The following is a 26,677-nucleotide window of genomic DNA, read 5'->3' on the forward strand; positions in this document are numbered from 1 at the left end:
TTTTCTGCTGTTCAGCTCTCCCTTCTCCCTGTGTCAGTGCTTCCTGGCCACATGCTCTGTGCTTTGGAGGAGGGTATAAAATTTTGGGAGCATACTGAACCCCTCAGACATCCCCAGTTTAGCACCCACTCAGAGAAGGAATGTGCCCCCTCTGCTAGGACTTTCCCCAGACACACTTTGGCTGCAATTGCCCTACATTAAATTCCAAAATTTAACAGTCTCAGAGCTGGCATTCCTGTGAATACCAGAGAAATGCTACTAGAATTAAATTAAAGGGTTATTTTCAGTGTGCTGCACAGGGATTAGCTACCTACTTTTCTTTAACAATAACAGTATTTTTCAAGATAAACCCTGCAGCCCAGCACCACGAAATACAGCCTGGGGGCTCACCTTAAATTAAATAAAGCAAGAAAAGTTTGAATTAAAGCTGCCATTTACCTGGCTGTTATTGCAGATATAATACAGGTTTTCACAGGTGGTATCAAATGGAGTTTCTCTAAGTACATTAATTCTGTTCCTCCCAGGTACATAAATCTTATGAGACCTTTTGTGCTGCCCTACAGTCAATCTTTCACCTGAATAAAACAATCCTGTTTGCTGCTATTTATTGCTTCTGGGTCAGGCAAAAGATTCACCCTGTAATGTAAATCTGGAAGTTGCATATGCCACACTGGTACTTTGTTTTTTATTATTCTTTATGTATTCAATCAAATCAGGCACAAGCAATTCTGCCACAATGAGTGCAATTCATGTCATGCATTTGGAGAGAAATTCACCCCGTGGAAATGCTCTCATGAGGCTCTGGGTACTGCTTAAACAGCATTTATAAATCCATGGATTTCCCAGTGAACTTGGAATACACTCACCCACGGGGCTTTGCCATGCCCATGGGTGGCACTACACAAAGGTAGCTTGGAATAATGACATTTACTGTAGGCAATCCATCTTTTTCAGGCAGGCTGAAGTGGAAGACAGAGTCTTATTCAGGCCACAGATAAATTTCTCTTGCCATGAGCAGCGTGATGATTTCATTGAAGAAGTATTTTGAAAGTTAACTGCACTGAGAGCACAGCAGAAGCCTTCCAACATCAGCTTGGCTGATAAAGAAGTTTTAAAGAAATGCCAGAAATAATTAGTTGTCCTTAGGATTTAATCATGTGCAAAATGTTGATTTAAGTGCTACCAGTTGTTGCTTGAAAACCATTTGAGAATGAAATTATCACTTAATACATCTTTTGTGCTGGCTCTTTTGGGAAATACCATTTTTCTTTGCATGTAAGTGCCTGAATTTTCATCAAAGAGCCTCTGTACTCTCTGGGTTCAGAACGTCTGACACACTGGAGGACTTTTCAGAGTCCAGGGTGAACTTGAGTTTCTTTGCTGGTGTTTTTTTTTTCTTTTTCCCTTGATGTAAAGTCTCCCAAGAAGTAGATTCTTTGTGCTATAGAAGCCAGCAAATTGGAATGGGGAACCCTTGAGGTACGTTGTGCTATGAGGATGTGTGACAGCTGCTGTGCCAGGGCACTGGGGAAGGAGAACCCATCCATGTGTATTCCAACAGATCCATCCATGTGTATTCCAACAGATCCATCCTGCTCCCAGGATCCAGGCTGGCAGGCTTGAAAGCTGTAGGAGGCACCTCTGCATCATGGTGTGATACTGGTGGTTCTAATCAGAGCATTTAAGCAGCTCCACAGAATCACAGAATCATGGATTTGCTGGGATTGGAAAGAACCTCTGGAGATCATCCCTGTTGCCAAGGCAGGGTCACCTTCAGCAGGACACACAGGAACACATCCAGGTGGCTTTGGAATGTCCCCAGAGAGGGATGCTCCTTGTTCTCCATGGGCAGCAGTTCCAGTGCTCTGCCACCCACAAAGTAAAGAAATTCCTCCCCCCATTGAGATGGAACTTCTTGTGGTTCCTTTTATGGCCCTCACTCCTCATCCTGACACTGCAAATTCTGGCCCCATCCTCTTGACCCCCACCTGGTGAGCATCCAGCCAGTGGAGGGACAGGGCTGGCTGCATCCAGCCCCTGACATCACTGGTTTTCCCAAGGCTTTTCCAGCCCTGGAGCACAGCCCCACGGTGGGGGCACAGTGCCACATCCCCTCCCCATAGGGTGGCATCCAGCCTGGCATTCCTGGGAAACCTCAGCTCAGACTAAACAATAAGCCTGGCCCAAAGCCCCCATCGGCCCATGGGATTCTCTCCAGTGATGCCATGATGATTGTTTACCTTTTCTTTTTATCTATCTTTTATATATTCTTGATACCCTTAACATACATACTTGTAATTCTTTAAACCTAATATCGTAACATAACCCTAATATTCTACTAAGGAAAAACACCAAGCATCCTAAAAACCTCACAATTAAAAACCAAAAAACGTATGCTGTCTCCCAAAGACCCCTCTAAAAAATATAAAATAAACTAAAATTAAGCCTATCTTAAAAAAACCCCTTTACATTAGAAAAATGTCACGCTATTCATTTAAGTCTTTCATTAAAATATCTTTGTTAAATATGCTAATTTACAAAATCTATACTATTGTATATGCAATCTACGATATATATACATTTCAACATATTCCACCTTAACAAATTATTACACCATAAAAATCCTTGTTAAATACCAAAATAAAAACCTTTTATCCCTTAGCCATATACAACTCTCAATACTAAAACTAAAGAAAAGGCATCACCAGCAGAGCCGGTCCCCACTGGCTGAGCTGGGAGATGTGCCCTAAAAGGATGATTCTGCTGTGTAAAATATTACTAATTTGGGGTAACAAGACATTATCTCACACTGAAAATCTTTTTCCCACTGACTGGGTGGTTGGTGGAGTGGCTGCCTACCAAGCTGGAAAAATGGCAAAGTCAGGATGTGTGACTGCTTCAAGAAGCTTCTCTTTGCTCTGAAAATCTACCAGCTTAACACGAGCACTTGCATGCGTGTGTGGGCATGGTTTGGATCCGTTCTTGGGGCAAACATGTTGCCAAGGGGAAAAACAAACTCAGATAACTAATACTACAAGTATTTTATTTTTTTGGAAGTTTTTTAGGGGTTGCTGGGCTGGCAGGTGCTAAATAAGAAGCTTTCCAGTCTGGGATAATGAGCTCATTCATAATTATCATTGCTACATTTGAGACTGACCACTGAATTCCCAGAAACCAAAGGCTTTCAGATGGGCAGTGAAATATAAAAATAATCTTCAAATAATGATATAGGACCCCACAAGAGTTGTGGTTACTGTCATTATTAAGACTATTGCCATCCTTGCTTTTTTATTTCCTTTTTACTGTGTCCAGAGTGCTTAGAGCTGGGGGTGAGGTTTCTCCTCTGCCCTGTCATTAGTGGGTGTTTCATTTTGATCAGGGCAGCGTCAGTGGGATTGTTCAGTATTTAAAGTTTTAGGAATAGCTTTTTAAGACAAAACAGAAGGTAAGGAAAAGTGGCCAATCATGGGCTTTAGCATTTTGCACCCTCACAGCCCCTTAGTGCTAATCATGAAAATCAGCAGACATTCCACAGACGTGGGGGATTATGGTTTCCATACAAGATGTCACTTCTGTTTATGCCTGGCATGCTCTATTTTCCTAACTTTCTATATGATCCCTGCCCACAAAAGAAGGCACGTGTGGTTTGGGAAGGGCCCCATCTCCTGGTATTTCATATTTTACCAAACCACAAATACAACAGCCTTAAAAGCTCTTGAAATGAAATACAATTTGAGAAATGTAATCCATTACCATCATAATAGAATTTCTATGAAAATAATAAAAGGAAAACAAGAGAAAATAGGTTCTGAAAGTTATAGGCCAACTGGGAAGTCGTTGTGGCTTTGGCCTAGCTATCACCATGTCAAACCTCAGCCTTGTCCCAGGCAGCAATCTAATTGTAAATTATGTATATACAGAACATCATTTCTTAGCTTTGGCTTTTCGTGACCCCCTTCCCTGCTTTCCCTTTCTTCACTCCAACCTGACACGTAAGAAATATTGAAGTGTTTGCACTAATGGAGAAATGACAACGTGCAGTCAAACTTAAACCAGCTGTTTCCCCATTCTGGGAGCACAAAGAGCCAGGCTGGGAATATTTATAGCTTGACTGGCCTCTAGTGAGCTAGACTCTGACTGCCTGCATTTGCCACCATGGCCTTGAGGCTGGAAGCATCTGTGGGTTGCAGGATAGCTGGGGAAAGCTAAGGGGAAGAAAATAAAAAAAGAAAATGAAAATATTCGATTAGCCAAAGTTATTGTTTGATTGGAGATGAGTGGCTGCTGTGTGCGGAGCTCAGTGAAAAAGCACCTTCTGTTGTGTTTACAGAAAGCCATCAGCTCTGTCACAGGAGAAAGGAGCCAGAGGTGCCTCCAATCTCTGAGTGACCCTGAGTGACCCCATGGACCCTGGGTCCACAGATCTGGCAGCTTTTTCCCACCCTGGCCACCCCTTTTCCAGTTACTTACTCACCCATTTATTTAATTCTTTGTGTACAGCTCCCCAGCCCAGCTCACTGAGCAGCTGGGCAAGAGCCTGTGGGAGCACCCCAGGGATATTTCAACCAAAATGAGTTTTCTGGCATTTCCATGCCTCTCTTGCACTAGAGTTCTTTGTGGGAGATTTTGCTCTCACAGGAAGTCTCGGAAGGGAGTCCAGGATGAGCAGAGGGATGGAGCAGCTCTGCTGGCAGGAAAGGCTGGCACAGCTGGGATTGTTCACCTGCACAGGAGAAGCTTTGGGCTGAGCTCAGGGTGGCCTGGCAGGGCCTGGAGGAGCCCCAGGAAAGCTGGAGAGAGACAATTTCCAGGGATGGAGGGACAGGGCACAGGGAATGGCTTCAAACTGAAAAATTACAGGTTTAGATCAGATATTAGGAAAAATTTCCCCCCTGGCAGGGTGGGCAGGCTCTGGCACAGCTGGGGCTGCCCCTGGATCCCTGGCAGTGCCCAAGGCCAGGTTGGACACTGGGGCTGGAGCAGCCTGGCACAGTGGGAGGTGTCCCTGCCATGGCAGGGGTGGGAATAAGTGATTTCAAGTTCCCTTCCAACCCAACCCATTCTGAGATTCTCTAACAAGTGCTGAGGCCTCCAAAATCACTCTGGAAATGCTTTTCAGAGTCTCAGCACAGGCTCCTTCTCACCTGGGATCATCTGGCTGTCCCCAGTGTACTTTAAAGTTATAAATGTTGAGGAAGTTTCAGGTTTTTATTTTATGGGCCGCTTTTTCAGTGACAAACTCCTTGTGGAGGAAGCACTGACCAAATTTACCACACCCTGAGTGGCTGCAGTGAATGAGGATGAGGCTGAGGAAGCTTTGCAGTGCCCTTAGTGTGAGCTAACCTTGTAGCAGCCTCTGCAATCCAAGCTGTGCTTGCTAAATAAACTTCTGAAGACATGTAGATATTTGGAAAATACATTTTTTTCTCATTTATTTCACTCTGAAACTCAGAAATATTGAACAGAGGAGTTTATATTACAGGAATGACATATGTAGGGTTTTGCTCATTCCTAATCTGAATTTCTCTGACACCTTGCACTTCAGCGCAACACAGGTGTTTTATGTCACCTGGGGAAAATAGTAGCATAGTGAAAAGGAAAAAATGTGTTTCATACACTTATTTATGAACTTACATCTGCTTTCATCAGAGTCAATGACTGGCAAAACTCCAGTCAGCTTTGATAGGAATGGATGATAAATTTAACTATCAAATCAGCTTGATTTTAAGTAACCCTGCACAGAGGTGAGGCTTTCAGGTCCAAGGAGAAAATATGTCCTCAGCTAACATTTATCAGCTCTGGGCAAAGTGTTCTTGGGTAGCATGACTCTGTGTAGTCTTGCCTCTTTTTAATTTTTGAATATTTTTCTTTTTTGTAAATTCCAGGTGTAACACAGTATATTTACAAAGGGCAAAAAATAACAGGCGGCTGTGAAGAAAAACATATCTGGTTTCATTTCAGACCTGGAGCTGGGGATGAATCACTGCAGAGCTGCACCCTTCATTCTGGGGACCCTTTCCAAAAGCTGCTTTTCCACCCTGCTCCCCTGGTGGTACAGAAATAAAGCAGACTCACACAGAAAGTCCTAAAAAACCCCTTTGTAGACAATCACTCTCTTGTTGTTCTGGGCACTAGAAACACCATTTTCTAGCGTCTGCTTGCATTTTCAGTTTTGCTTTCTGTACTGTAGAAGTTTGTTCCAGGCAGTTGAGTTAAGCCCTGGCTCAGTGGTTTAGGGCACACACTCAATTTGAAGTACCAGAGTAGTCCTGTTAAATCCCATGGACTTGATTCCATGCCTGAAATTAAGCGTGGCCTTAGGAGATTTGATGGATGAGGGATTTGCTGGTCCACCCAGTGAGCTCAAGGGACAAAATTCTTGACCATCTGCTTCTGGATTTCAATGAAAAGTTATGACTTATTTATGATCTTCTTCCCCACCCCTGTGTGTTTATATTCAGATCAGAAAACCATCTCAGAAGCCCTGTCAGATTGCCAGAAGCTCTGTGCTACTGGATCTTCCACATCATTTACTGCTCAGTGTTTACAAGGGTGTTTTTAATGCACCATTGCTTGTAGAAGTGCTGTAGGCTGCTACTGATGGGATATTTTACTTTGGAGTCCCTTTATCCCAAGTTTCTTCCCCCAGAAAAAAAAACCAAAATTAAATAACCATGCCAGTTAAACTAAAGGATGTTGCTAGCTCTCTGTTTCCTAAAAATTCAGTGTATGGGCCAAATAGTTCTTTGTAACAGAATTGCTTTTGGGGTCGGGGTCCCCATCTGCACAGGTATAAATGCAGGTGGTGAAGGATGTTTCCAAATGTCCATAATTTAAAGTGCAGACTCACTCACACATTTATGCCATTTGTATTTGTGGAAGCGAAGCAGAAAAAAGCAACATTTCACTCACAAGGAACCATCACAAAAGCTCTCCTTCAGAGTTTATGTCTGAAAGAAAAAGCAGCTTTGTTTTGCTCTGTTTGGACAGAAATGGGCTGCACCCCAGGGTTATATTTAGTGGTGTGTGGTAGGAGAGCAAAAGTAAACCTGAGAAAATATTGCCCAAGTGCTCTGGTTGTGAGGGGAAGAGCTGAATTCACCACCAGGCAGTGGCAGGTGCTGGCTGTGCTTTCCCTCGTGGTTGTTTTTCAGTCCTGGGGCTGACAGAGCAGTTGCAGGGCTTTCACACAGGGCAGATTTCATAGGGGACGCCTTTAGAGGCATCCTGGAAAAAGTGTGTGAAGCCAACATTTTCCAGACAACATTGAAGGCCCTCTTCCTTCTCCTAAAGATGATGTTGACAACCATTGAATGATCTCTGTGATATATTTTATTTTTTAACGGAAAGTCAGCAGCAGTTGATTTTTTTTCTTGAATATCTACCTTAACACAGACGGGTAAAATTAGTAGAAGTACTGCATAGAAAAAAATGCTATACTTCATATTTTCTTTTAGTCTTTAAGATATACACTAATATTTCAGCTTTCCAAGTGCTGGTTTACTTTTTAAAACAGTCTTGTGAGTTTTATAACTGGATTGGTTCCCTAACCATGGTGGTGCTGGGCAGTCAACACAACTGAGTCACAGGGCTTAAAAGAGGCTCCAAGAGAGCCAGAAAAAGACTTTGGAGAGGGACTGGAGTGACAGGACAAGGGGGAAAGACTTTAAAGTGAAGGAAGGCAGGGCTGAGTGGGAGATTGGGAATTAGGAATTGTTCCCTGGCAGGGTGGGCAGGGGCTGGGATGGAATTCCCAGATTTCCCTGGCAGTGCCCAAGGCCAGGTTGGACACTGGGGCTGGAGCAGCCTGGGACAGTGAAGGTGTCCCCATGGCAGGGGTGGAGCTGAGAGATCTTGAAATTCCCTTCCCACTCAACCCATTGTGAAATTCCATGATTCCATGGATCTATGACTTGCCTCTTGTTTAGTGAGGCCACAGCACAATTTCAGGAGTTAAATGGCAGGACTAAAGGAAAGTTTGTTAGTAATGAGGTATTGCTAACGAAACCAAACCCCAGCTAACACTCTTCTTCCCTTGCCAAACAAACTTTTTACATTTAAAGGTATTCCCCGTGGCTGAGTTTTTTTTTGATTTTTGTAACAATTTTTTTCCCTCTGATGAAACACATTGTAGACATTAAATTAAGGGACAAATATGTCTGTGTCTGCCAGAAAGAAAACTGTGATGCAATTAAAATGCCATTAGGAAGCCCCCTGTGGGATGTTAAACCTAAAGACTCTATTCAGAAAGCAAAGCCAAAATTAAAGAGGTGTCTGGTTGCAGATCCTCTGCAGATTTCCCTGTCTTGACTGCAGTACCATGGAGACTGTGCTAGTCAGGAGCTGAAAGGTTTTTCCAGTCATGCGTGTGGTATTTTAAATCATGGCTTTGGCAAATGTTCCTTTTTTTTTTTTTTTTTTTTTTTTGTGAGCTTTACATAGAAATGTGAATACACTGCATGACATGAAGTGCAAGTGAGTGTGGAACAGTGATGGCAGTGGAGGTGGGCAGCTCTCCAAGCCTTGGACTGCTTGGACAATGGCAACTAAGAATAGTTTTCCCCCAGAAAATATGCAATGAGTGCATTGCTGTGTTTCTCAGTTGTCTGTGAGATGCTTGGAGAGGGAATGCAGCTCCTTGCAGCCACCAGGCTGAACAAGCTCATGACCAAGCCTCCATTCCAAATCTGGAGTTAAATTATTAGTGTTTATAATTTCTGGAGAGATATGAGAGCCTGATCCTTCGGTGGTAGAAATAACTAGATGGTCCATTGAACCTGGGTGGTGTTTTTAGACAAGTGAAGGAATCTGCAGAGTCACTGGGTGGGGGGAGCTGGGTTTTCCAGGTGCTCCACTCCCAGTTTTCCATTTCATTCCAGGCGATTCTCTGCCGGTGATATTAATAAGGACTGGAATAATAATGGAAGCACACCTTTCTTGTCTGCCTAGGAATTCTCCAGATGACTGCAGCGTGGCAAAAGGAGGGAAGATGGTCAGCAGCTCAGACAGTGTTGGGATGAACTATGGAAACTACATGGAGGAGAAGCACATTCCACCCCCAAACATGACGACCAACGAACGAAGAGTCATTGTGCCAGCAGGTTAGATCCTCTACACCAAAACTACAGGCTAAAAAAACTGCATTTCCCTCAAACCCTCTGAGATTATTTGAGAGGGTTTGGAGAAAAGTAGTGATCAGGAGGAAAAGAGCAGTAATTTGTAGGGGTTATTGAGAGAATGAGCTGAGGAGGATCAGGGAGGACACCTCCTCAATCTGTTCTTCCCATTTCAGCAGCAGAATGGGCTGATAAGAGGCACTCAGATCTTATCTGACTCCTGTAGCACCTTCTTGGAGGATTTCACCCTAAAGTGAGCAAAAGGAAGAAGCACCTCCATTTCTTATCCCTTGGGCAAGCTGGGTGCGGGGTGTGTGGGAGAGAGAAAAAGGATCACTGTAGCACAGGTTATCTTTGAAAACACCACAAAGTAGCTTCTGTGGGATCAAACAGGCATGAAGAGCCTTTATGTGGGTTATCCCCTGAGTCTGGGCAGCATAAAACATTTTAATAAGCAAACTGACAACTCCACTGTAATGTAAGAGCACAATTGAGAAATTCTTGGTCAGCCTTGACAGGCTTGGCTCTGGAATTCAACAGTTGATGGGACAAGAAGGCTGCAGCTGCCTTCTTGTCACTTCTGGCTGCCTTGTCCTCCAAATAAACCTGGAATATTCTGCAGTGCTTGTTTCCAAAACAGAGCATCATGGCATCTCTGGGTGTTCTAAACCACAGGGTAAACTCGACACCTGAGCCAGGAGGGAATGTTTTGCTGCTGGTTCCTCTCCAGCAGAGAGGTGCTTGTGTGAAATATTTCTGCCTCTGCCATGTTGCTTAATATTATTACAGTTTTTCAGTTGCTTAGACATGCAAGAGTACTGACTGTGGCCAATTTTGCAAGCTGTGATTATTTCAGTTATTTGTCAAGAAAGGTGTGGACAAATCTGTTGCAGTGTCCTCTGCAATGGTATTGTCAATTCTGCTCTGGAAATTGATGCTCTGAATAATAAATGTCCTGCCAACACTAAAATACAAAGCTTTTGAATGTTCTAAAACATTTCTCTCCCTGGTGTTTGGCACTTCTTTAAAAAAGACCTTTAGTAATTTGTAGCATGGTTAGCTCAGCAAGGGATTTTTTTATTTAGTGTATTCCTGGAGGTGTTTTTGAGGTGGGTTTGAATGACTATCAAAGAGCAGGATGGTCACAGGCTTGCCATTTTGAGGTCACTCGAAGAAATGCAGCAGAGGCTTTGTTGTTGACACTCAGAGCTCACAGCTCTCCACAATTGTTCTCCCTTGCACTCAGCACACCAAATTAACTCCTCCAGCAGTCAGTAAAGGAGGGGGGATTACTTTGCACGGGTCCAGTGGCTCAGATTTCCCTTTCCCTGCCTGACTTTATGCAGACCCCACGCTGTGGAGCACCGACCACGTGCGCCAGTGGCTGGAGTGGGCGGTCAAGGAGTACGGGCTGCCGGACGTGGACATCCTGCTCTTCCAGAACATCGACGGCAAGGAACTCTGCAAAATGACCAAGGATGACTTCCAGAGGCTCACCCCCAGCTACAACGCAGACATCCTCCTGTCACACCTACACTACCTCAGAGAGAGTAAGCCAGCCCTCCGCCAGTCCCAATTTAGCGCCGTGAATGATCGGGTTTGCAAATGTCTGCTGCTGTTCCTAAGAGCATAACAGGGAGGCCAACCCAAATCCTGTTGAGTTGGATGGAAAGATTCCCATTAATTTCACTCGTGTTTATCAAAGAGAAGGATTAGTGACTCTTTCTAGGTATCCATCTCAGAGAAAAATTGAGTCAAAGCATATTGAGCAGGAAGAAAAATCACATGGGGTTCAGTGCTGATGTTTTTTCTGGTCACATGCTCATTTCTTTCCATTTTAACTAAATGAGAGTGCAAATATTGATTCATAAAGTGAATTCCAGGCATGATTCTAAGGACTGGCAGCAGTTTGCTGTGCTCTGGGTAGGACCGGGAAGATTCAACTGAATTGAATAAAAAAAATTCTGTAAATTATGGAAAAAAAGGAACAGTCCCTGAAATCCAAATGCAAATTAACTGTAGTGCATGGCTAGAATTTCAGTGGGAAAAAAGGGACTAGGGATTACCTGGATTGAGGACTTTCACCCAAGCTTGAGGAAAACTTAAAGTTTAAAGAAATTAAAATGAACATGGTTTTTAGAGAAAAAAACACCAAGCATTGCAACACCAGTGCGGTGCAGTCTCCTCCACACGCACACTGTCAATAATCAGCCAGAAATTTTGTGCATTCATAACAATAAATTATGAGATTGGATAAATGAATGCCCTAATTTACCCTGTAGCCCACACACCTCCTTCCAAACTGCAGGCTGTTGATAGATTCGCATTCAGACAATCCTGTCAGGGGAAAATATTGTTTAAAAAGATAATTCACGATTTTTTTTACATTTTGGTGTTGCTTTTTGTTTTGTTTTGTAGCTCCTCTTCCACATTTGACTTCAGATGATGTTGATAAGGCCTTACAAAACTCTCCACGGTTAATGCATGCTAGAAACACAGGTAATGCTGGCACTGCTCCCACTGCTGTAGGTCATCTTCTAAAAGCACAGGATTCCTTTCCATGGGCTGCTTGCTAAAAAAATGGAAGTGGTAAATCAGGAGGGAGGCAGGAGAATCCCCTCCCTGCTGTCTGTGTGTTTTCTGCACAGACACACAGAGAAAAGGTGAGATCACGCAGGGCCAGGTGGTGCAAAAAATGGTGCAAAAATTTCTGGTGTCCTGCAAAAGAATGGGATCCCTGACACAGCATAAAACTGCAGGTTTGGGGCCTTTTATCTGAGGATTTTTATGGTCCTTCTGTCCATTCTGCTGTCAGATCTACTTCATGGATCCCTAGAAGCTTCTTGGAGCTCAAAAGTGCTTTGGGCTCTGGGGAATGGGGATGTCTCCTCTCCCATGAGATAAATGTGGAAATCAATAAAATTGCTCTTTAGGCAGTTAGTTCATCTCATTTTCTAGCTGCTGTGGGACTTGAGCTGGGAATTACACTAAATCTGATCTGAAATTAAAATTATTTTTGTTGATATTCACCCTTCTGTTAATTTGGCCCAGGAAAGTGTTGAGTGTAGGCCAGAGAATGACACATGCCTCATCTGTCTTTCAGGATGCAATTTCAAGTATTTATGAAAATAATTCAGAATCTCTTTTAACTTGCTGTAACAGTTGTGCAGCAGAGGATGGCATGGAATTATACAAATAACGTGGTTTATATCCCCACAAAAGATGTTTGGAATCTTGCATGATCATGCCTGAGGGTGTTAGTTACCTACAGTGACCAGAAATAACAATTCTCTATGAGAAAAGAAAAAGATAATGCAAAGGATAATGCGAAAGAAAAAGAAAACAAAACTTGGATGGCAATGTTTCTTTCATATTTTATTTTGTTTTTCACTCTGAGTTTTGTACCAAAATTCAGTGGATTGGAAGATCTTTTGCCACTGGTCATAGTGGCAAACAAAGTCCTGCTGTGGGCTCTAGGCTTGCTGCAAACCCCACCAAAGGCAACAAAAAAAGTTTCCATTACTTTGATACGGTTTGGATAAGATTTAAATACTTTTTTAAAAATAGATGGACCTGATGGTCTTTTCCATCTCTGGCTTTAGAGATTCTCATTTGCCAAGCAGCTTCCATTTGTAGATATCCAAGTGTTGTTCAGCAGTTCTGTGTGTTATCTTTTTCTCTGTGTGTGCACTGACAACGATATTCTGAAATTCATTTCACCAAAATGAGATTATCTGTCATTGGGGAGTGTGAAGAGTGTCGCACTGATCATCAGCATATGAGAAGTCAATTTTTCAATTTTCAGTGGGCCACAAAAGAGTTAGGAAAAAAGTTCTTGAAATCTGCAGTAATTGACTTTTTTTAACGTTCTTGGAGAGGGTCATGAGAGGTCCATTGGTGCAGTCAGAGCAATTTCAGTGCCTGAGAAAAAGGAGATTCCATTTCCTTCATCAAGCTCAATATTTCTCATTGTTTCACTCCGGGGAAGATTAATGAGATATCTGAGGGTCTGACCCAAAAGTTGAAAATATGGACTTTTCTGGGAATGCACTAATGAAAGCAAAGGGGTTTTATTTCAGGGCATACAAAGCCACCTTCCCAGGTGGAGGTGGTTGTGGTAGAAGGGATTTCCTGAGCTTGACTGTCTCCTTCTTAAAACAGATTTTGCACAGACTTTTATCCAGTAATTCGAATGGATTTACGTAGATGTAAAGATTATTGGAATGAACTTTTACATCTAACAGTCCAAAGGCAGAAATTATTTATTCAGATTCTTCACTCATTCACTTTACAGGAGGGGAAAATATTGGTGGATTTAGTTAGTGTGGAAATGAATTTAGGTGTTATGTCCTCTTCTTTTCTCTTCAGGAGGTGCCACTTTTATTTTCCCAAACACATCAGTTTATCCAGAAGCAACACAAAGAATTGCAACCAGGCCAGGTATGAACAATGACCACTTTTTGTGTGCTGTGAGCTTATTGATTTCATCTCTTGAAATATCTCATTCTTTTTCCCTTTCCATAAATATGAGGCTCTACTTTGAACACACACATTATATACTTATGTCCCATATATATGTGTCTATATAATTGTGTAGAGTGAAGTAATTAAGTAGAGTTTAATACATCCATTTCTTCCAAAAATCTCTGTCTTTGAAGCAGTTGTATCAATTTTTTAAAGCACCAGGGAATCAGAAACCTGAGCTCTGTTCACTGGTTTTGTTGCACTATCCCAGCACAGTCACTTGTCAATGCCCTTCGGTTCTCTGTAAAATGAGGTTAAAATTCCCTTTTATTTGAAGTCTTTTGTGGAAAAATACTCTAAAAATGCAGGATATATGCTTTTCCTGCTGTCTACATTTTATTTATGTTTGAAGCAAGCAGAACCCACAACAATCTGATTATGAGTTTCAGAGTCTTAAGTAAAATCAAAACATAAGGAAGTTCTTAATGCTCAAAATTTTGAAATGGGTGAAAGTTTTGTGAATGTGCTGATTTCTGAAAGGCTGATGGTAATAATTAAAGAAGGTGAGGACGTGGCTATGAAGCCAAAGATTTTCTTTTTATCACCCTTCACCACAAAAAATGCTGAAAAAATGTGTAATTTGCTTTTCCAATAATGAGTGCAGAGTACTAAGGGACATCAAGAGGAGTTGCAGCAAATACTGAATTTAAAGGAAATCTATTTCTAAGCCAGAGGCAAAACTCCAAGTTCTTAGAAGAGACATGCACTGGAATTGGCTGAGCTCTGGTGAAAAGAGATATTGGCACATTAAAAAGGGGAGTTTGAACAGGAATTATTTTATTTGTGCTCTAGGGTACTGTGCAGGAGGGTACTTAGAGATATTATTTTATATAGCCTTATATACATGTATACATGCATGTCTGTAGATTTGGTAATTGATAATTAGAAAAGAGAGAAAGGGAAACAACTACCAAACCATTACATCAACAAATTCAAATTGTTTGAATCCTTGGAAATCAAACTCTGTTAGAATTGTTTGTTTATATTAATGGCTAAAAAGGGAACTGCTGATCCAGTACATACATTTGGCTTTCATAAGGCATTCACCAAAACATTCCACAACTATTTACAACAGAAATTAAATCAGTGTATCATAAGAAACAAATTAAGGACTGGCTAATTATCCTGTCATCAGTAATGGACATCTTAAGTTAAGTTGGGATTGTTCAGCCTGGGGAAGAGAAGCTTTGGGGTGATGGAATTGTGGCCTGAAAGAGCCACAGGAAACCTGGAGGGAGACAATTTGCAGGGGATGGAGGGACAGGACACAGAGAATGGCTTCAAAGTGAAAAATTCCAGCTTTAGGTGGGATATTGGGAAAAAATCCTTCTCTAGGAGGGTGGGCAGGTCCTAGCACAGGGTGCCCAGAGCAGCTAGGGCTGCCCCTGAATCCCTAGAATTGTCCAAGGCCAGGTTGGACACCGGGGCTTGGAGCAGCCTGGGACAGTGGGAGGTGTCCCTGCCATGGCAGGAGTGGGAGTGGATGATTTTTATGTTCCCTTCCAACCCAATCCATTCCATGATTCTATGATTTTGTTGTTACTTAAACCCAGAGATTCCTGTACAGGATTCCTGTCCAGGTACCCAGGAAGTTCATTAGGGAGAAACAACTTGGCAATCTATTAACAGCTGAAAACACGAGCTGATAAATGCAGCGCGAGGCACAAGTCATTTGCATTTCTTACTGACTCCAAATTAGCTCTGCTCTGCTCGTGGGCCAAAGGGAAAGATGTGAGCAAATGAAGAACCACGGTGGAGAATCCCATGGGAGTTGAGGCTGTGCCATTGAGCAGCCCAGCAGTGTGGCCTTGCATGGAAAGCTGTGTCAATCACCCCTTATCAAAAAGCTCTTTGCAGAGTTTGGAGGTGCTTAGAAACGCCTGGGAAAGCCATGGGAGTATGGAAAAATCTTTGGAGCATTTGGAGACATACAGAAGTTTGAAATTGTTCAAATCACAGTCTGGGGTTGAGGAAACGTGATATAATTATCAAAACAAAGAGAGTGACAGAGCACCTGCTTAGTGTCAGTATAAGAGGCAGGGATATTCCAAATAAATTAAACATTTTCATGGAGCATTAACGCAGACTGGGGCACCCAGGAGCTGTCAGGGACACTGGGGAATGTCAGCACAAATAGGGATGAGAAAGCAAAGCAGAATTATGGAAACAATCACCAAACATAAATCCAGAGGCCCCAAACTCTCAGTAATTCCCAGCAGTAGTGAACATGTAACATAAGACCAGAAAGACCTGGTGTCCTGCAGGAAAAGCTGTGCCAATGGAGAGGATTTCAGGCAAAGGCTGGAATGAGTCTGTTTTCCTCTGGTCTTGAATGAAAATTGGGATTTTTTTTGTTCCTGACAAGGTGTATGATACCCATATTTGTTTCATCCTATGTGTGATGGGAAAATGAATATAAATTTTCTCTAAAGGAAAACATCTTAAACCACACATCAGACATGATGAGCTCCTTCATTTCAGCGTTTTTATCTAACTTATATTTGAAATGGCACGTAAGAAAATGCTTTGTGTCAGCATCTTTCTGCATTCACACAATTACTTGTGGAATTGCAGTTTAGTTTTAGGGCATCTCTGTTCTGTGCAGAACTAAACATTTTCTTCAAAGAACTGTAGTGATTTTGGAAGTATTGTTTTGTTTTATGTTCTGCAATTGAAAGTTGACGGATGTCTTCAAAGTCAGAATTTTTATTCAGAGAAAAAGGGCTTTATGCAGAAATTCAGTTTTCTTTCAGGAAACTGTTTTGTTGGCTTATTCTGTGGTTTTCCTTTGAGTTAAATGTCACATTTCAACCAGACTGCAAAGAAGCTTTCCCATAACAAAGCACTGTTCATGTGAGAGCGAAAGGAGACCCTGGGGACAGCCACTTGATGACATGAAAAAGGTCAAAAATGAGGAGCAGGGGGAATAAATAACGTTCAGTGGGAATCAGCCAAATCCTGGGGTGCAGTTCTGGAGTGAGTAATTAAGCACTGCCATTGTTAAGGCACTACAATAGAAAATGGGAAATGAGCAGGGCTTGCAGTGCAAGGGAGGATTTCTCAGTCACTTTTACAACAGAACGTGGGGTTTCAGTGGCAGTGAGGCTCTCAGGAGCTCTGGGACACCTGGCTGGGGTTTGTCTCACCAAACAGGAGCATTCCCATCAGGGATCTGTCCCAGATAAGGACATGTTGTGCTGATGTCTCATGGACAAGAACAGATCTGCTTATCTGCAATAACAATGTGTTTATCAAGGCATGATGCTGAACCAAGCATGAAGCTGGAGCTTTGCTCTATTTCCAGAAAAGCTGATAATGTGATTTTTCTTTTCATGGAGAGGGTGTAGTCAAAAGATCCATCTTGTGATGCAATGAGTTAAAAGGCAAGACGTATTTCCTGCAGTACTGAATTTGTACCAAGGATGTTTCAAGTGCCACCAAGTACAAGCACAGCCACCATCTCCCAGTGCTCTCAGGGCACAGGTGTCTGATGGTTGGGGGTTCCAAAAATAGGAGGAAAAAAAAGGGAGGAGAGGAGAGGAGAGGAGAGGAGAGGAGAGGAGAGGAGAGGAGAGGAGAGGAGAGGAGAGGAGAGGAGAGGAGAGGAGAGGAGAGGAGAGGAGAGGAGAGGAGAGGAGAGGAGAGGAGAGGAGAGGAGAGGAGAGGAGAGGAGAGGAGAGGAGAGGAGAGGAGAGGAGAGGAGAGGAGAGGAGAGGAGAGGAGAGGAGAGGAGAGGAGAGGAGAGGAGAGGAGAGGAGAGGAGAGGAGAGGAGAGGAGGAAGAAAAGGAGAGAAAGGAAGAAAGGAGGAAGAAAAGGAGAGAAAGGAAAAGGGAAGGGAAGGGAAGGGAAGGGAAGGGAAGGGAAGGGAAGGGAAGGGAAGGGAAGGGAAGGGAAGGGAAGGGAAGGGAAGGGAAGAAAAAAGAGAAAGAACAGAAAGAAAAGGGTGGAATTGACAATGCCTTTCTGGGTAGGACATCTGCATGTCACATTGATTCATGTTTTGCTCAGAGATGAGCACCTGTAAAATTCACATTATTTTCTCTGAAGCTGTGGAAGAGTTCTCAAGAAATCAGGGATATAAGGTTATTAATTATGAAAATGCAGTACAAAAATCAGCTGCAAATCTCAGCAAGAGCAAAGGCTTTGAAGTGTAGGATTCTAAGAGGTGGCAGAGCTGGCAGTGCCAGACTAAATAAATTAAAGGCAATTTGGTTGTGCATTTTACATTACACTTTATTTCCATGCAATGCTGCTTCTCCCAGGGCTTGGAAATGGGCAGATACATCTGCCTTGCACAGAGCCAGTCTGGGGCTGTTTCTTTGCTTTCTGTTTTCATTTCCAAACATGAATTCTGAAATAAAGCACAAGTAGTGTTGAGAGTCAAGGCATCTGCACCAACTTAGTTCCACCAGGTGGGCACTGGAAGTTACAGAAGTCTCTGATTTTAGCAGTAATTTTAGCTAATGTGTTAAAGTCAGCCATGGAAAAGCACAGGAAACTGCCAAAGATTTCTAAGGGCAAACCAAACATTTGAATTTACTACATTTGCTTTATGAATAAAGCTTTTATGGTTTAGTTTCTTCATTTTTTAATATGCTAAAGCACTGAAATAAAATAGAAGTAACGAGTAAATGAAAGAAAGGGAAATGAAAATTTAGATGTGTGAATTTAAGGAGCTTGTCCCAAGAAGCAGAAAGGAATAAATCAACGAAAGCCTGTCTTTTTAAAGGAGAACACGGTTAGATGCTGAATTTGGGAGGGTTTATTCATAAAATGAGCTCTTGGGGGACTTTTCCTGCAAGATTCTAGCACAGATTATTCATGATGCCAGTGCGTGCCATTCTTTGGGGTGCTGGGCTGAGGAAGGGGACTAAAGGGAGTTCCCTGAACCTTTGGAAGTGATGAACTCTGTATTGTCTCTGAAGATTCTTTGCACCCCTATTTCAGTGCCCCTCAGACTTCTGACAACAGGCACCTCTGCAGAGCAGTGCAGAGCACAAATCTTGCTTTTACTGTTGTTGTTAGAGGCAATAAAAGTGATAAAGGTTTTACAAAGAATTCCTCGCCTGTTTCAGTAATTTTCCAAATCCTGAGCCCCTCAAATGTGCCCTTTTTGGACATAACCACTTTAGGCCATATCTAAATGGATAAATGTCTCTTTCCTTCACAGATTTGCCTTATGAGCAAGCCAGGAGATCAGCATGGACAAGTCACAGCCACCCCAGCCCTCAGTCAAAAGGTAAAATCATCTGCACAGCTGGGGAAGCATGGATTAGACTCCAAAGGGAACTCCAGGAGCTCTGGAGGGGTTTTGTCTGTGCATTTTTGGAAAGCAAATTGTATAGGTAATTCTGGGAGGTGTCACTGGGCAGCCACATCCTTCCTTAAACTCAAACTTCAGCAAGCCCATCACCACAGAGCCCTAAAAAGCTTTTTTTGAGCTTTAAATCTTCTTTTGTCCATCCTGGAGCAGAGGGCAGCAGGAGCTCCAGGCCTAAGGAGCTCTCATAGGTTTGATGAGCAACTTCCTAACTGGAAAAATAACTACATGGGTTTTTTTTTTCCATTTTCAGCTACTCAGCCATCATCCTCAACAGTTCCCAAAACAGAAGACCAGCGTCCTCAGTTAGGTGGGTGTCATTTGGTTTGAATTCTGCCTGGGTTTGTTGAATATGATGAGAAGGGCACCCAAACTGCACAATCTGGTTCAGACCTCTCCAGCTGGAGACCATCAAAACCCCAGATGTAAAGGGGTTTGCTCTGCAGCTGGATTTAGGATGAGTGTAATGTTTAAAGGCAGTGACAACCTTCCAGAATAAAAATACTATTAAAACAATCCATCTACAGGTTGGGTACGAAGGTGGAAGGTAGAGATGTGAAATGACCCCAGTAGATGAGATGCTAGCAGCTGGAAAATGTGCATGAGCCAAAAAAAAAAAAAAAAAAAAAAAAAAAAAAAAAAAAGGGCTGGATTACAGCCTACAGAAACCCATCTGATTTTGGCTCCTGAAACACAACAGGAATGTTAGAGAGATTATCAGTCTGTTGGAAAACTGAGGAGAAAACAGAAGTTTATGGGTTTGTAAAGTAATGGTTTAGCAAAATGGGTGCCTTTTGTGTTTTCACAGCAGCAAATCCATGGGGTGGGACCTAATCCCTTATTGCAAATTCAGCTGTATTTTGGACAGGTAGCTGGAGAGCACTCCAAAGGTCCTGAGTCACTCATGGCTTTTGTTAACAGCAAAAGGTTAGAAGGAGGAAATAAAAGAGATTTAGAGGATATTCTTAGCTCAGAAGACTCTGAGCCAGTTTTTATCACATGGATTTTAAATCATTATTCTGGTTTTTGTTAGAGCTAAACAAGACTGTGCATGACTAGGTCTCATTAACTCATGCACAGACTGCCTGGGAAGTATTACACTGAATTTTGCCCAAACAGTGTTTTATCTAATCTGGCCTTCCAACCACAAGAATCTTCGTAGAAATATACCAATGATTTATCTAAGTCCTGAGGACCTTTTAATGGCTGTGTGTGAGCTGCACAGACTGTTCAAATGTGTAAGGAATGTAACCTGATTGTCTCCTTGGCTGTAAAAGCCACAGGGTCACTCAGTGCTTGCAGCCCATCACTTTGGCTTTGGTTCTGCTGTCACAGCCCTCCCTTTTTCCCTGTTGGACTTCTGGCCAAAGTAAGTTTTCATTTCCAGAGGGAAATACTGAGATACTACAGGCATTGTAAGGCTGACAGAGACTCTTCTGAAAACACCAGTTGCAGTTAATCCATGGCATCCCTCACTGGAGTCCAGTGACAAAAGAGAATCACTGAATCCCTGAGGCTGGAAAAGACCTCCAAGGTCATCGAGTCCAAGCTGTGCCCCATCCCCACCTTGTTCCCAGCCCAGAGCTCTGAGTGCCACCTCCAGGGCTTCCTTGGACACTTCCAGGGATAGGGATTCCACCACCAGAATGCTTCAGAACAAAGTTTACATTCTGAATACATGCATCTGAACATTATTACAGTACAAAAAGCAAACGTATGTCTTTGCACACAGAGTTTGAAGAGAAAACATGCAAATAATGCCATGCAGAGGGAGAAAATTGTTCAGGTTTTGGACCTGCTGTCCCATCAGGCAGTGCACACTGCCCCTTACAAGGTTCAGAAATGATACCTGAAATATTTGACAATGCTGTTGCATGATTTTAAATCTTTCTTTCACAATTTTGTAGATCCTTATCAGATTCTTGGACCGACCAGCAGCCGCCTCGCAAATCCAGGTGAGAAGGGATTTTGCTGATTTGGAAGGCTTTCCTTCCTTTCACTGCTGAGTTTCCCACTTCAGCTCTAAGACCAGACCTGGAAGGGGTTGTCCCTGATTTTTCCACTCCTCAGGGGGAGATGATGATATCCAGTGTGTTGCAGAATTTCTGAATTACACAAGGGTGGGACTGAGGAATTTAGAATCATTAAGTTTGGAAAGGACCTCCTAAGAGTCCAGCCTTTGAAGCTGGAGTTCACTTCAGCTTTCTGAATATCAGGATTTGGTTGAGAGGTGTAAGAGACCCCATCTGGTCTCTAGTTGCCCTTCCAGGAGGGTACAAGTCTCTTAACCAGTCTTCATCAGCTGTTTCTCAGATTCTGTTAATCCACAGCACAATATCATGCTGGCCTTGATGAATACAAAATTTTGGGATGAAATATATAGGAAAAAGAAAACAAAAAATGGCAAAGTATAATATATTTGCAAATAATAAGTGGGTTAAACACTTCAAAAATGTTCTCCCACCTAAAGAAGGCAATGGGATGCATTATGGATAGGGATGTGTAGCTTAGAACAAAATCACAGGCTCACAGAATCACTCAGGTTGGAAAACACCTCAAGGATCATCGAGTGCAACCTTGGACCAGCATGTTTTTGCTAAAGACAAGGGATTTTCTGGGTGATTTAGTAGCTCTGCTTGGAAATTGTGCAGATTTCACTGCTCCAAGTCTGCAGGAGATGCTGTGGCTGTACAGCCCCATACTCAACAGCACAGCCCACCACAATGGACTGGCACTGTGTGTTCCACTTGTGTCCCTTGCCTGGACAGTCCCAGGGCACGAAATTTCTTGTTCCACACAGATCTTCTCAGCCCTAAGTGACAATGGTTCTTTTTACAATAATATTACAGCTTTTCAAGGCCTGAAATTGCCAAAATGCTGATCAATTTGCTTTCTCTTTCTCCCAAGTGGCATCGAGCACAGTTCTAGATTAGCTGAATCTCTAAACAGTTTTGTGTGGCAGAGGAAAGTAATTAAGTAAGTGTTAAGAACAGGATTTTCCAAATGCCCTGAGGTGGTGGAGATTTCCAGGCAACACTAGTCTTGACTGGAAGTGGGGGCTCACATCCCTTCAATTTGGACATAAATCATGCCTTGCCAAATTTTATCAAGTGTCCATTTGGTTGACTTCATTACTGTGAATGACATTAACACGATCTGGATTGGGATGCTTTTTTAACATTTGGGTATGGAATTCCTCCACTCCATCATTCCTGTGCTTTAACATGTTTTGTGTGTTTATAAATCGGTGGAATTACTCTCTCATTAAAAGGAAATTGACAGCAACCATTTATTTTCATAGGACTATATATTACATTTGGAAGGCAAGTGTTTATGTTAGAACATATGTTGGATTGCTTATTCAAAAATTTGTGTTTTGTCCAGTGCTGAACTGTTTATTGATTTTCAAAGCCTAATCCTCTTGTTATGTTTCGTGTATTAAAACTTGCATGCCTTGCTCATACCATGGATTCTTTTGTTTGTTTGTTTATTTAATGCATGTTAATGGAACAGAAGAAATTCATTAAGGCCAGTTTGGATAAATACAATTTAAATGAATATGGGTTTCACTTGCACTGAAGTATAAACTGCTAATGGGTTTCAGATGCTGTTCTAGCTTGATATTGTAATTGCTACTATAAGCTTTCTAAAGAAAAGCTTGTTATTATACCCACATAGCTGGTTTGGATAAGAAAAAAAAAAAAGAAACCCAACCGATTCCTGGTCAGAGACATAGTTCAGAGTTAGCACATCCAGGCTGGTTGGCAAATTCTGCTGACACCGTGCTTGTGAAACAGATTGCATCGCAAGCTGCTTCAGCTGCATTTTGCATCATTTCAGTGTTGCTTTGTTAAGAAATGCTAAGCTTCTAACATGACTATCAGTGGCAAGGCCCTTTGAAATCTACTTTCACTTGTCTAAAATGGACAAATTTTGTTGCCCTACTTCACTTTTGCAAAGTTTACAGCAGACTATTTTCTTTTTGCGGTGGAATTGGCAGAGAGTGAGAAAAATACAACAGCAACATTTTACGTCTTAATGTAAAATAATCATTTAAACTCATTTGAAGCAGAATGATGACAAGGATGTATTTTATGGACCTTTTCACTGTTCTTGCAGTTGTTTTGCCCTCTGGTTGTATGCAGTGTAACAGCAAGCTAATAAGTTTCCGTTGTGCATTTCCCCAAATGCTGCAAAGGGATGATATGGTTTGGCATGGGCCCAGCTTGCTCTAAACTTCTCCATTTAGTGTGGGCTCATTCCATAGCAGGGAACATTTAGTTGCAACATAATGCTGTGAGAACAAGCAGAGTGTTACGCAAGTGAAAGCTGTTTGTGCTGAACTTTAGCGATTAGTTTCCTAAATGAGCGCTGTATTATTTCCCCATCAATTGTCTGCGCTGAATGACATTAGGTAACAATTAAATCTCCATGGAATGGCATTCTGCCACTCACATGAGGGAAAACACGACACATTACAATTATCCCTGCTCTTTAGGGTTTCGCGAGCAGTCCTGGGAGAAGGGGGACTGGCTAATCGAAAGAATTAGGAGCCAACATCACAACATTTCCTAATGGGCTCCTCGGGGAGAGCCCGCAGAATTGATGCCTTGACATTATTAATGCCAGCCCTGACATTCCCTCTGTGTTCCTCCCCGCAGGGAGCGGGCAGATCCAGCTGTGGCAATTCCTGCTGGAGCTGCTGTCGGACAGCTCCAACTCCAACTGCATCACCTGGGAGGGCACCAACGGCGAGTTCAAGATGACGGACCCCGACGAGGTGGCGCGGCGCTGGGGCGAGCGCAAGAGCAAGCCCAACATGAACTACGACAAGCTCAGCCGCGCCCTGCGCTACTACTACGACAAGAACATCATGACCAAGGTGCACGGCAAGCGCTACGCCTACAAATTCGACTTCCACGGCATCGCCCAGGCGCTGCAGCCTCACCCCCCGGAGTCGTCCATGTACAAATACCCGTCGGACCTGCCCTACATGAGCTCGTACCACGCGCACCCGCAGAAGATGAACTTTGTGGCTCCCCACCCCCCTGCCTTGCCCGTGACATCCTCCAGCTTTTTTGCTGCCCCCAATCCGTACTGGAATTCGCCCACTGGAGGGATTTACCCCAACACCAGGCTGCCAGCTGCTCATATGCCTTCTCATCTTGGCACCTACTACTAAGTGGGGCGGGGGAAATAAGCGCCAGGCAAAGCAAAGACGCTTCTCACTGGGATTCGGTCCCTGAGGAGTCGCAATGAACTCTGTTGGAGTACTCGAATTCAAAGTGCCTAAAGAGACAAGTGAAGGTTTGGCTGGGTAAAAAAAACAAACCCAAAACCACGTTAAAAATAGATGTCAAAAAGACTTTTTGTAGTAGGGATTTAAAAGAAATACCCAAGAAGTATTAAGATACTAAAATGTAATGTATATGGGCATCGACTCTGTGGACCAAACAACAATAGACTATTGTAGGTAGAAGCATGAAATGATAAGGAAAACCTATGGAAGCTGTTGGTCTTAAAAAGTTGATAAGCTTGTGTGTAAAGTTTGATATCATGCTAGAGCAAAACTGGGACTATACTACAGCAATATAAGGATAAGTCTATAGTGACCTAACAAACAGTATATGGATCATTACAAAAGAGAGGGAAAAGGGAAAAAAAAAAGGGAAAAAAAGCCTATCTGTACTTAAAAAATAGAAACATATCAGCAGAAGAGACTGGTTAGTGTGGAAGCTGATTTGGAATAGAACAGCAGTGTTGTAGTTAAAGTCACAGGAGATCCATTCATCAGAGCGAATCAGCTACTCAAACTGTGAAGACAACCCAAACTTTCAGATTCCTTGACAGTTTTACAGGAACCCTGAGCCAAACGTGGGAAATGAGAATGTGCTGGAGGGCAAGTGTATGACTAGATCAGAGGCCTGCACCTGTCAGAGGAAGCAGGAAGGAGAAAGAGGTGGATGAAGGTGGTGAGAAGGGGAGGAAAGAAACTTCTTGACCAGTAGAGACTGAAAAGACTGAAAACCTTGTAGTGTCGGGACTATGAAGAAACACTTGTTTGGACTTGTGAAACATATTGCTCAGTATTATACCATTCCCAGTATTTCAGGAGAAACAGACTTGACTCAGTGGTAATAAAAAGTGGGAAAAGGGAAAAGCAGAATGAGCGAAAAATCAGAATATGCAGAATCAGAATATGCATCTCTTTTTTTTTTTTTTTTTTTTTTTTTTTTTTTTTCAGGAAAAAAAATAAGCAAAACTGGAATTGTGTCTGATATTTAAAAGTTACCAGTTAGAACCTCATCATTACTAAGGGAGTTTGTTTTCTATTGGTTAGAGCAAGAGACAACCCCTGACTGCCAGAATCAGAAATCACCTGAATATTTTTGTTAGGTGGGCGCCAGTTTTTCTTACCGAGTCGCGAACGCTGTGCGTTTGTCAGAATGAAGTATACAAGTTCAATGTTATTTTTTTTTCCTTTTTATATAATTATTATATAACTTATGCATTTATACACTACGAGTTGATCTCGGCCAACCAAAGACACACACACACACACAAAAAACAACAAAAAAAAAAGGGACAATCCAAAAAAACTATCGTGGCCTTGAATTTTAACTCTGTATGCTTAATGTTTACATTATGAACATATTAGTCCTTAGATTGCAGAATGTATGTAATAAAATAAGCTTGGCCTAGCATGGCAATTTCAGATTGACACTGTGGTTTGCATTTGTGTTTGCATTTTTTGTGTGTGACACCCATGCCAGATCTGCTACTCATCAGGTTAAAACAGGACAGGACTTTTGGGCTGTGAAAACATAGGAGCAAAGAGCCTAAGTTTAAAGTGCACAGGTGCTGTGTATCTTCTTTTCCAGACAGTTCTGCTGAAACACTTCCAGTCCGTCTTCAACACTGCCTTGCCATCCCTCTGCTGAGCTTCTCTGGCCCAGAGATTGCAACAGAGATTCTTTCATTCCAATGAATTAATTGGAATTAATCCCAAATGAATTCATCAACAGCTCCACACCCAAGGCTGGAAATGAAGCCTAAGGGAGGAATCTAAGGAAGAGTATTCATACTCAGAAATTATCTTTTATTGAAGTTATGCTGCAAAATCTCAGCCTGAGATGTACCTTCTTCCTGAAGCATGTGTTGAATTGCTTTGCCCCCTTACATTCTGTATCATTATTAGTAAATAAAGTGAATAATGAATAATTTCCATTATTCCCCACTTCAGAATGGAGTGTATCGCAGCCTTGTTCATTTGGCACTGCAGCCCATCCTGGCTGTTTGCAAAGGGCAGGGGTTTTTATTTTTCTCTTCTAGCTTTAGAGGCTTCCCACTCTGTACCCTGGGCCCCAAAACTGCATCTGGTGCTTACTGGCATAAATCCATTCTTTCCCAACACCATCTGAAGAACTGGCCTGGAAAATCATCCCTGACATTTATGAGTGGCTCTCCACAGTGTTTGCTGCAGGAATCCCAGACAGCTCAGCCCTCTGTATCCCTCCTTTTTGCTGTTCTTTTGTGTCCTTTTCCCAGACTAAATGGGTGTGGTTTCATGTTTTATAGGAAACATTCTGCATATCCATTTTTTGGGGAGCAATGGGTCCCAACTCACCAATCTTCGTGTTAGGAGTGTTTTGGTGGCAGTTTATGAGCATAGGATTGTGCTACAAATGTGTGAGACCTGAGCAGGGAAATAAGCTG

The 26,677-nt window shown here is 42.5% G+C and overlaps 1 protein-coding gene across 7 annotated transcripts in view; it reads left to right on the top strand.

Moving 5' to 3' along the window:
• Positions 1–25,682, top strand: part of ERG (ETS transcription factor ERG) — a 141,851-nt gene extending 116,169 nt beyond the window's left edge. For 3 of the 7 annotated variants that reach the window (XM_085560456.1, XM_085560446.1, XM_085560479.1), the window contains 8 exons: positions 8,950–9,101; positions 10,463–10,666; positions 11,535–11,615; positions 13,485–13,556; positions 18,812–18,880; positions 19,215–19,271; positions 20,869–20,916; positions 23,623–25,197. In XM_085560456.1, the coding sequence (XP_085416582.1) occupies positions 8,950–9,101; positions 10,463–10,666; positions 11,535–11,615; positions 13,485–13,556; positions 18,812–18,880; positions 19,215–19,271; positions 20,869–20,916; positions 23,623–24,143 (1,204 nt within the window). In that variant the 3' untranslated portion in view covers positions 24,144–25,197. Of the gene's footprint in view, positions 1–8,949; positions 9,102–10,462; positions 10,667–11,534; positions 11,616–13,484; positions 13,557–18,811; positions 18,881–19,214; positions 19,272–20,868; positions 20,917–23,622 lie in introns of all 7 variants that reach the window. The other 4 variants (XM_085560440.1, XM_021527469.3, XM_085560472.1 and 1 more) reach the window with 2 other exon arrangements.
• Positions 25,683–26,677: the final 995 nt, after the last annotated feature.

The sequence above is a fragment of the Lonchura striata genome, chromosome 1, assembly GCF_050655825.1.
Source record: "Lonchura striata isolate lonStrDom1 chromosome 1, ASM5065582v1, whole genome shotgun sequence".
NCBI lineage: Eukaryota > Metazoa > Chordata > Aves > Passeriformes > Estrildidae > Lonchura > Lonchura striata.